The following is a 10,920-nucleotide window of genomic DNA, read 5'->3' on the forward strand; positions in this document are numbered from 1 at the left end:
TAGTATGGAATATGAAGTGCTCAAAAGAAGTTGATGAGCAACCAACTGCATTGGCTTTGATGACATAATACAACAGCTATTTCTACAAAACATAAATAAAATAACAAACACTGTAGATAATCTTCCAGTTGGAACAGTGGAACTCGACCAGTTTTAGACCAAGTACAAACTAAACGCTGGAAATCAACTAAATTTTGCAATACAAAAGCACCACTGAAAATGTCATCTCACGAGATAAACCATAAGCAAATCTAGGGAGTAGGGGCCAAAGTTAACCTGAAGAACCAAAAAAAATCATGAAAAAAGATAGTTAGGACTCGTAGTTTAAGATAATACAACACCAAGCACCCTCGATGGCTAAAGTTGACTGAAATATTTCTATAGCGGGAACATATAATCAATAATCTTGCTTGCACAGATAAGATTAGACTGCTACAGAACTATACTGCTACTATAGTGGTATAAACAAGCAGGTGCTTCATTACACGTGAACTCAAATTTGCTTACAATATTACTCTGAAACCGGAGCTTGAAATGCGACAGACAGAATCAATCACAAAAATATTTGTTCTTCAAGTACTCTATGCTACACATGGCTTTCTGCATCTATCCTCAACCAGTGATTCTACAACTTCGGCCGATGGGCAGAAAAGCAAAAACCCAATGTCCTTTAGTATCTGATTCCTTTTGCAACCTCAAAGAAGTGAGCAACATTCTCCTCTGGGGTTCCAACCTTGATGCCATGACCAAGGTTCAATACATGTCCAACATTACCAGCCTTCTGCACAGTGTCATAAATCCGCTTGCTAATGAACTCCTTCGATCCAAAAAGAACACCAGGGTCCACATTCCCCTGAACTGCTACATTAGCTCCCAATCTTTTTCTGCCCTCAGCCATGTCGACCATCCAGTCCAAGCTGACAACGTCAACACCGCTCAAAGGAAGCCTCTCCAGCAAGCCCCCAGACCCGCTTGCATATAGTATCAGGGGCAAGTCAGGATGTGTTTCCCGGACACTGTCCACGATCTGCTTTAGATAAGGCAGGCTAAACTCCTCAAAATCAGCTGGGCTGAGTTCTGTAGCCCATGAATCAAAAATTTGGACAGCCTGTGCCCCATTGTCCGCTTGGTATTTAATGTAGTTAGCCATTGATGTTGTGAACTTTTGTAGCAAATTGTGCAGAATCTACAAGAACATAAAGCAACTGTCAAGACTAAAGTTTGTTTAACAAGACCCCAGATGATCACATAAAAAGGAATGAATATTGTGACAAACTTAGATGATGCACTTTGCAGTACTTTGTGAGATATAATTTATATAAATCAACTAAATTATTGGGATGTCATGCTAGCAGTCAAGCATACTATCAGCAAGTTGTGTAGCATTTAGTATCCTACATGCAACTACAATTTTCACAAGAATTGAACTGAGAATGACATAATTCATGTGGAACAAAGATCTTCTCAATACCGCTGGTTCTGAGAAGGCCAGCTTCTTAATCATTGTAAAGTTCTTTGATGAACCTCCTTCCACACAGTAAGATGCCAAGGTAAAGGGAGCGCCAACAAAACCTAGAACTGCAGCTTCATTTTTAACCTGATAAAGAAACAACAGAGTCAATCCCACAAATGGAAAACAATGGCATAAACATTGCCATAGGTTTTTAACTACCTCTACAAGCTGAAAACTACATACCATGCAAAAACTAACTCCAAATAACCAGACTGCATTCATATTTCCCAATCAAACTCAGACTGTTTTGCAAGCATTTTGAAGATTGATTCTTTTAATATACCATTTATCATGCCAGCTGAGTAGACAGTGACAGCATATATATGAACGCCTATTTTTTTTATAAGGAGAACTACATAAAACTTTAGGTGCTTAGATTTCTTATCACAGTTGACTCAGCTGGTATGGTAAATGGTATATTAAAAGGCTTTCAAAAACATAAGTATATGAATCTCATTGTCATAGTTTGGATGAAGATATATGAGATCTGTTCTATAGGCTCGAATTATCACTGAGCTATCCAGAATAGACAAGTCCCATCTGAAAGGCCACAAGTTCACAACGGACTTATGCTGACCAAAGAAAAGTACAACAGATGCATTCAAAATTGGAAATGCAACATTTGTCAATTATCTTATGAATCCAATCCCATGCAGAAGTGGCATATGAGCTAAGCAACATCAGCAACTGCATGTGGTGATCTATTTATTTTGTAATGTTTTCATGACTCCGGCAGGCTCCAAGTACTGCCACATTAAAAGATGAGCACAGGTATTCATCAACTTAAAGTCACTGCAATATACTGTGAGAAACCTAGAAAAATGATCAAGTCAAAAGCAACATTTGAAACAAGAAAGCTGTGAGATGACTAGGAATCTAAAAACAACAACCTATTTCCACACTACAAAGCCTTTTGAATGACCGGTTGACCACATATTTCCATTTCGATGTTTGGGTGCTGAAAAAGCATATACTAACCTCTTGTCGCAACAAATTTAGAGCCTGCCCCACATAAGGGACCCATTCCTCAGGAACAAATTCTCTGACTTCGTTCACAGCAGCTGCTGTTCTCAAGGGATCATAAATCACTGGACCTTTTCCTTTCACAATGTCAAAAGGTATATTCATCCCAGGAAGTGGAGTAAGGATATCCGAGAACAAGATTACCTGACAGAAGAAAATGAAAAGAAGGAATACTACTACAAATTAACATCAATAGGTGAACAGCAAATACTATACATGTGCAACATCTCAAAATTCATGTAAGCTTTGAGATAATTTCCAAAATGGAAACTTAAACAACATACACAAAAGGCTAAAGTCTGCAGCTTACTCCATCAGGCTTGAAAACCTTCCATGGTTGCAGAGAGATCTCAACAACTAAGTCGACATTTTCTGATCTTTCACGGAACTTTGGATACCGCTCACAAAGCAATTGATAGCTCTGCAGATATTCAAAAGGTAAGAAGTTAGTAAAGACAAATGTCACTAATGTTTGCACATGTTCAAGAGGCAAAATGACGCATTCCTTTAACAGAAAACAGAAACTCATCCTGATTGAAACAGCGCCACAGCTAACTAGACAAGGTTATATTCCACAAGACTCTGGCAGAAACCTTTTACAATTACTTTCAAAGAAGGCTAATAAACTCCAATCCAGTCTCATTCGATGAAGATGCAATTGCTAATACAAGTATCGTTTCTATTGAAGGTCATTTGTTGTCTGGAAATCAACCCCCATTTTGAACAGCGAAGCAGTTGAACAAGCATGTCCCTGAAGACATTTGCCAGAAAAGGATGGACCGTTCCAAATTACAAATTATAAGTCATTTTGGCTTTTCTAGATACATAGTTTTTAATGTATCTAGACATAGCATATATCTAGGTGTATAATAAAATCAATGTTCATAGAAAAGCTAAAAAGACTTATAATTTGCAACGGAGAGATATTAGTAGCTTCCTTAACTAGTCCATTTTTCCACATGCCACCGAAGCTTAAATCATAGTACCCTACTAACATTTAACATTTCACTTTCCTTCCATGAACAACCGTGGTCAGTTTTCCAGACTATAACAATGCCAATCAGTTTTAGACCCGTCCTCGAGTTACGCATTGGAATGCTAGCCAACTACACAATGATTATGCCAGAAGAAGAGAGAGAATCGTAACAAAAATGGGAGTGGACCTGCCTTCATGTACCTCCCGGCCTGCCTCATGAGCCAGACGGGCGGCCTCTCGACCTTCTTCCCCCTGATAGCGCTGACCAGCAGCGGCTCCTCCGCGGTCCCGGCCGAGGCCGCCTCCGCTACCGCCTCTGAAACACCTCGAAGTAAAACGAGCAATCAATTCCCCACCCCCGAGCCTCCCGATCGGCCAGCGGAAGAGAAGGAGTCTTACCTCCGACGGCGCTGCAGCGGACGGCGGAGAGCTGCCGTCGCCTGGGCCCGGCGCGGGCGGACCTGCCGCCGCGGAGGAGGGAGGTGGACGGCAGCGAGAGCGGCGGGCACGCGGTCGCCATTTGGGACGCCGGGGTTCGACCTCCGCCGCGCTCGCGGATGCGGGGAGGGGGAGGCGGAGACGCCGCGGTGGGTGGCGGGCGAACTGGCGACGACTTGGCTCGGCAGGCAGGCTAGGCTGGCTCAGCCGCTCAGGCGAGGGGGGGGGGGGGTGGGGGGAGGATCGGAAGGGGATTGGGATCACTGGATCAGATTGGATGAGAGAATCCGAGATGAGATGAACGGAGTGGATAATACGTGGGCCATCGTCATGCGCGACTTGTGGGCCGTGGGCTGTGGCGAGTTCCCAAATCTGGTTCGCCTCCCTCTGCACTCCAACGCATCCAAAGCCCAAGACTTTTAACACCAGAGTGGCGGAGCTAACTGAAAATTCGAATTAATCTAAAAAAACTAAAAATTCGAAGCAAATCACATGCAGAGAACGGTGTTCAATCTCGCATGACGGCATGAGCAACGGCCCAAAATCCTGAGTCCTGATCACATTTCTTACTGCCCTCGGCTCAAGATTGCTTGTTCTCGCTATGTACAGCCGGCCGGGCGGCCAGGTGCAAGCCGATCCATGCCCATGGCCACGGTGACAAACACGGGTTAAGCTACACAAAACGGCCTCCTTATGTTACAGTGGAAAACGTAAAAAGAAAAGGCAGTCTGTTCACGGTATCAGATGTTCAGCAAAAAGAAAGCCGCGTCGTCTGATTCTCAGAGCACGTACACCATGCCGACCTCCAGCAGCGACGCCGGCGGCACGCGCAGCGCCACGTCGGGGCCGCGGCAGTTGCGCCGCAGGAAGTTGTACCCGACGTCCACCGCCAGCCGCTTCAGCACCGACGACCCGGGCTTGCACTGCACGTGGGAGTGCCCCAGGATGAACGCCGTGCCGGACTCCCGCGCCGCCGCCAGCGCCGCCAGCTCCTCCGCCACCCGCTTGCCGCCGTCCGCGGCGTCCGGGCTCGCCACGTGGCTGTCGATGAAGAACCGCACCTGCTTCCGCGCCGGGCTGATCTCCGCCGCGTCGTCACCGTCGCCCGCGCCGGCCGCAGCGGCGGCGGCGCGCATCTCGACGGTGGACGCGGCCGAGTGCCCCACGCTGCCCTGGAGGTCGTAGCTCGCGCGGCGCCGGAGCGGGTTGCTCGCGATCACCGTCAGCCGCCGCTCCCGCTCGCTGGGCTCCAGCTCCTGCTGCTCCGGTGGCTCGCTGGCCTCGCTGCACCGGTACGATGCGTCCAGCTTTATGAACGTGGCAAGGGTCTCCACCAGCTCCGTCTCGAACGAGTCCACGTCCTGGTGCACGTCGCGGTACCCGTACCGCACGATGCACCGGTACGACCGGTGCCCCGGCGGGCCGACGCGGCCGATCAGGTAGCGCTCCGCCGGGAACACGTACGGCACCGGCACCGACTTGACGCACACGAACACCAGCACCTGGTGGAACGCCGGGAGGTTGGTCACGAACCGGGAGAAGTTGGCCGGCACGCCAGACGTCAGGTCCGTGTACACGAGGCCGATGCCGGGGACGCGGACCATGCCGAGCTTGTCGCCGAGGGCGAGGAGCCACTCCAGGGTGACCTTGTTGTGCAGGTCGAACTCGTACTTCTTGATGGTCGTGTAGTGCCAGATGAGCATCACGGCCATGAGGATGAGCGCCAGGAGGATCGGGAGCCACGCGCCCTCCAGGAACTTGATCAGCGACGCCGAGAAGTAGAGCGCTTCGATGGATCCGAAGAAGAGGAGGAAGGCGAAAGCCAGCAGTGGCGGCCTGTGCCAGCACAGAACGATGACCAGGGATGTAAGGAACGTGGTCACCAGCATCACAGTTATCACCGCTAGTCCTGCAGAAGGTTCAGAAGGTACCTTGTTAGCACTCTCACAACACAGAAGGGTAATCTGAAACGTCTATAGTATTTTTGCATGATTATTGGCTGGAGCTATTATGACAGAGTTAGTAAAAACTAATGAAGAGTAACTCATCTTACCAGATGCATTTCCCATGTGCTTTGTGTCTCTAAATCCAACTGTGACAGCAATGCATAGTATCATAAGCAACCAATTGATCTCAGGGATGTATATTTGTCCATGAATTTTCTCAGATGTATGCACAACTTTTACTCGAGGGAAGCAACTCAAGGACTGGCTCTGATTGATAATTGAGAAGGTTCCACTAATGATTGCTTGACTTCCGACTACCGAAGCCAAAATTGCCAATACAAGCACAGGCCATCTGATTTTATCTGAAGTTTGCATCAAAAAAAAAATCATACGAATTAGAATAATATAATGAATTTCAGATATAATAGAAACTGCTAGAAGAGTATCAGGATCAGGCACTTCCTGTGGAGTTTACATTAAGGCAAAGACAGGGACACAGGGTAGATTATGGATGCAAATGCACGCTCAGTTAACATCTAGGTGGCATAAAGCAAGATAGAATTGAACTTTAGGATGCTGTATTAATTAAACGGTGCCTGTATATATAACTAGAATTTTGATAAACCTCCAAAGAAACCACTACTCAAGATCCTACAAAGTGTGAAATAGAATTCAGGATGCACAGCAGATTTAGCCTAAACAATTTTCAATTATCTACCAAATTGACAAGGGTCCTTCCTATCTGATGACTGACACTAATATGTAGCCGGAACCTTTTAGGTTTAAAGTATGGTCAGTCATGGAAATACCTGGAACTGCGATGTAAAATCCAACTTGGGAGCTTGAGTAAAAGTCATGATGTTTTGATAAGTAAGCAGCTTGACCCATGTACGCTAGAATCAGTGCAGGGTAAACTAGACAAGTGAAAGCAAGCTGCACCAAAAGTATAAAAGATAGATGATCAGCACAATGATTTAACATAGAAAATATTCTATGAATTCTCATGCTGGTAAACAAATTACCTGGATTGCGCTGTATGAGAAGTGTCCAAGATCTGCAAACATAGCTTCCGATCCTGCACCATCAGTGCACTAGACATTAGCCAACTTTTTTTATTTAACTATTGATACAAATGAGAGAATCCATTTAAACAGCATGGAGGAACTCATATATATGTTGCTCCCCTTTCATGACACAGATATTTAAAGACATTCTATAATTTACCTGTCATGCAGAGCAAGATTCCGCCGAGCGACATCCAACCATACTTTCTGGTCTTTTTTAAGAACTTGAACATATAATAAGGATTCAGAGCTTGGTAGACATGAGGATTCCAGTGGATGATATTATAAAGGCCAACGGCACTCATGCAGAATAGCCAGGCTAGAACTATCGGGGCAAAGAGAAATCCAACCCGGTGTGTACCGTAGTGCTGGAGGGCAAATAGGAATACTAATATGACACAGGTTATTGGAATGACAGCATCTGCATGTAGAAGAAATCAATCATTATGGCCAAACAAGGAGGTTTTAAGCGGGAACATGGGAAATATCATAGCAAGACAATTTATAAGACTTTGTGACCTTTTCTATTTTTCACACTCCAGAGTTCAGAGTTCATAAAATTGTTTTGCTGGTACATTTGGAGATAGTAAAAGGTTCCATAGGAATTTAAACATGCACTAGGGAGAAAAAATAGTGACTCAGATGACTGCTTTCACATAGAAAAAATTTGCATGAACATAGGAGTGCCCAAAGACAATCAACTTTCACAGTGCGTTCATGAACAGCGATAAGTTGGGAAAGCTCATATCAGCAAAGCAAGACAGCCAATGCAATCCTCTAAGCCAACCAGTGCTCGCAGTCGCAGTTGGAGTAGGAATCTCAACTTAGAAGGGCCTGGAGGTACTTCACGGCTAATCGGCTATGACCAATGGAAGCCCACTTACAAGACTAGAATATTTACTACTACTATGGGGAAGAAGGTAAATGAGACATATGTTGGAGTCTTGACAGATGTCCCTTTGCTAATAGTCACCTACTCAACTCTACACTGTGAAAATCTCTAGCAAGCATAGCAAAGAAGAAATGAACTCAATAAGACTTCCTGGGAAAACTCACATTCACGGTGATCCTTGGACAGCGAGAACTCAAGACCTGAAACTGCTGAGAACACTGTAACATGTTTGTCAGAAAACCACAGTAAGAAACCAGTTATCAATATTTCAATCTGAAGAAAAAAAATCCAATAGAGCTAAGAACAGAAGGCTGGGGTGAGGTACCAGATATAGCAGGCGTGAGAACACCGTCCCCGATAACCATACAAGTGCCAATCATAACCATAATCAACAGAGCAATGCGCAGCTTCCTGTGCTTCTCAAGCCACACCTTGATACGGGACTTGTTGGTTATTTCGGGAGGGCATTCCAGTTTATAAGTGGAAAGCTCCTCATCAGCAATTTGGCGATTTGGGAGAAGGCTCACATTTGCGTGCCTGCAAATCAGAGAGTATAGGGCAAATGTTCCTCCTGCGAGATTGCAAAACCATGTAAAATTAAAAAAATTAGTGAACACAGCCTGCGGAGCAGGTGAGAGCTACTGCTGGTTTTCACGCATACCCTCGCCATTGTCGTCAGCTCGCAGGACAATCGAAACGTACTTGATGAGAGGGATCAAGGTGAGCGTCCAGAACACGAAAGAGAGCACGCCGAAGATCTCCTCGTTCGTCTCCGAGTGCTGGATGTCCTCGGCGAAGGTGCTCTTGTACACGTACAGAGGAGATATGCTCAGGTCTCCATAGACCACTCCCAAGCTCTGGTACGCCAGCAGCAAGGTGGTCTTCCAAGAGTCCGTCTGCAAGAAACCAAGCAGACAGTAATTCAGCAAGCATTGCTCCACCAATTCATAACAGATGTCGTAGGTTGCGCAACATTTTAGCGGAAAAAATGCACACCTTTGGGGATCTCAGGCCCCTGCCGAACTCAAGATCCATTGCTCGGCCAGAACCTAGCCTTCACACATAACACTGACCTTCTTTCCTGCAGACCTGCGCCATTCAAAGAACCCACCAGCTTCAAAACGCTGCTGTTGTTCCAAAATCCAAACTTATGAATCTACTCGGAAAAAGGGGGCAAAATACCTCAGAAACAAGGAAAAACATAGCAAGAAAAGTAGTTGCAGAACTCAGCTCAACAGGCTGAAGGGGATAGGAGGAGGAGCAGGACCAGCCGACCAGACAAGGCATCAGATGCCACGGTTAAAGCCGGTGGAGCCCAGACCCCCGCGTTACCGATGGGGAGAGGCCCGGGAAGGACGGCCACGTGTTCTTAGGAGCCTGCGGACTCATCACTACCGGTCCTGCTACTCGCTCTCATTCACTACAGCCCTTCCCCTACCAACACGCACAAGAGATGCAGGGCGGCACAAACAACAGAGACAAAAATCAAGTGGAGAAGGGAGATGAGATGAGCCGGCCAAGAACCAAAAACACTCCCCGGGTCACGTCGAAATCTCTATCGATAGGTATCCACGTCCATGGATGGGGATGCGCAAATTGGAGTTGTGGTCTCGCGGCGATCCAAAAAAAGGTCGCCCAAAAATTCGTTTGGGGAGCAGAGTCGAGGAGGAGCACTCCATGTGAAGCTACGGACAAATGCATGTGGTCACCTCCCTCCCTCCTCCCCCACTTTTGAAGACGCGTGCGACCGGAGCCATGGAAAAGGCGTCGTCTCGTTTCAGATCAGTCCATGCCCCTGACGATCCTGGAGAAACGAAAGGTGAATTCTTCTTTTACCCCACGAGCACGACCTGCTCCTAAAGAACTCCGGTGTTTCTTCCAAGAACGCAGCTGTAGTTATCGCCAGTGAATGATTGAACGCAAGATGCCGGCGGTTCTCCATGTTCTAACTACTGCTCCGGAGCTGCTGCCCCTGAATTCCTGTCTGTTTCTTGGTAGGTCCGGTTCGAAACAATGCGATACCCGTGAGAGCATCTGCTGCTTGACATGGCGAGGATTGGAGGAGCCCATGAATCCTCGCTCCACAAGGAACTGACGCTAACCAATCAGTCCCCACCAGCACAAGAACAACAAGGGAGCATCTGCCCATACCACTTAATCCCAGCCCCTGCTGAAGATAGCACTATGCATTATGCGAGCGAGATAACGGTAAGTAGCAGAAGGAGATAGGAGACATCACCTAAAGATCCATGAGAACGAGCGCGGCGCGAGTGCTCCTTCGGGTTGCCGGCTCCTTGGATTGCCACTCCTGCCCGCGAAGAGCGTTTCAAAGGGAGTAAATGGAGGAAGAAATTCAGCGGCGGCGGCGGCTCTGGTGAGGGCCGAGGACGGGGAAAGACTTGCAGGTCTCTGCCCTCCCAACCACCAAACTCTGAAGGAAGCGAGGTGGCAGTGCCATTAATCCTCCATCAATGAACGCCAGGAAAGAGGATCCTTCTTCCGCACCGAAACTTCAGACAGACAAGATCGATTTCGCGGCATTTATATTACCTATCGCCCAGAACTAATCCTTTCTCTATCTCTACTCCTTAAAAAACCAATTGTTGGGGGATTTTTATTCGTGCGACCCTCGCGCCATCGCCTTCGTCATTCTGCCGTGCGATACCCTCCATCCGATCCTCTCCGTCCGATGCACCAGAGAGCTCCGCAATTTGGCCGCCTGATTGGTCCGCCTACGTCAAATAATCGCTCCGCCTCCGTTAAAACCAGACTGCCGCCAAAACCGCTCCCCAGCCACGCATCACCGAAACTGCCGCCTCGGTGTCCGCCCCTTGCCTTCGATCGATCTCCTCGCCGCCGTCCGCCGTCCTCATGTCACCCCAGCGACGCCAGCGTCCATTCCGCGATCGGCGACCGAGGAGGGCTCACCACCACATCCCTGCGACGCAGCAATTCAGTTCATCTCCAGCCCGACGACCGAGGGCTCGCCACCGTGCCCTCTGCGCCGCTGCCATCCACCACGCGAACGGCCACCGGCCAACTGCCCCTTCTGATCATCGGCAAATTGA

The 10,920-nt window shown here is 47.5% G+C and overlaps 2 protein-coding genes across 3 annotated transcripts; both read right to left on the reverse strand.

Annotated features, from left to right (window-relative positions):
• Positions 1-363: 363 nt before the first annotated feature.
• Positions 364-4,147, reverse strand: LOC112874565 (uroporphyrinogen decarboxylase). The gene is made up of 6 exons (XM_025937945.1): positions 3,912-4,147; positions 3,704-3,828; positions 2,847-2,957; positions 2,492-2,680; positions 1,472-1,597; positions 364-1,186 (listed from the first exon to the last, which is right to left on the reverse strand). Exons 1-6 carry the CDS (start codon positions 4,030-4,032, stop codon positions 671-673), a joined length of 1,188 nt encoding a protein of 395 aa, XP_025793730.1. The 5' UTR covers positions 4,033-4,147; the 3' UTR covers positions 364-670.
• A 330-nt stretch (positions 4,148-4,477) lies between these two features.
• On the reverse strand, positions 4,478-10,420 carry LOC112874788 (putative potassium transporter 8). Of its 2 annotated transcripts, none has more exons than XM_025938316.1 (10): positions 10,092-10,420; positions 8,849-8,941; positions 8,514-8,748; positions 8,178-8,423; positions 8,017-8,070; positions 7,121-7,381; positions 6,919-6,971; positions 6,706-6,829; positions 6,004-6,258; positions 4,478-5,859 (listed from the first exon to the last, which is right to left on the reverse strand). In XM_025938316.1, exons 2-10 carry the CDS (start codon positions 8,885-8,887, stop codon positions 4,730-4,732), a joined length of 2,397 nt encoding a protein of 798 aa, XP_025794101.1. In that variant the 5' UTR covers positions 8,888-8,941; positions 10,092-10,420; the 3' UTR covers positions 4,478-4,729. The 2 variants fall into 2 exon arrangements, with proteins under 2 accessions (XP_025794101.1, XP_025794100.1); XM_025938315.1 differs by lacking the exon at positions 10,092-10,420 and adding an exon at positions 9,035-9,277.
• Positions 10,421-10,920: the final 500 nt, after the last annotated feature.

The sequence above is a fragment of the Panicum hallii genome, chromosome 9 (genome assembly GCF_002211085.1).
Source record: "Panicum hallii strain FIL2 chromosome 9, PHallii_v3.1, whole genome shotgun sequence".
Lineage (NCBI taxonomy): Eukaryota > Viridiplantae > Streptophyta > Magnoliopsida > Poales > Poaceae > Panicum > Panicum hallii.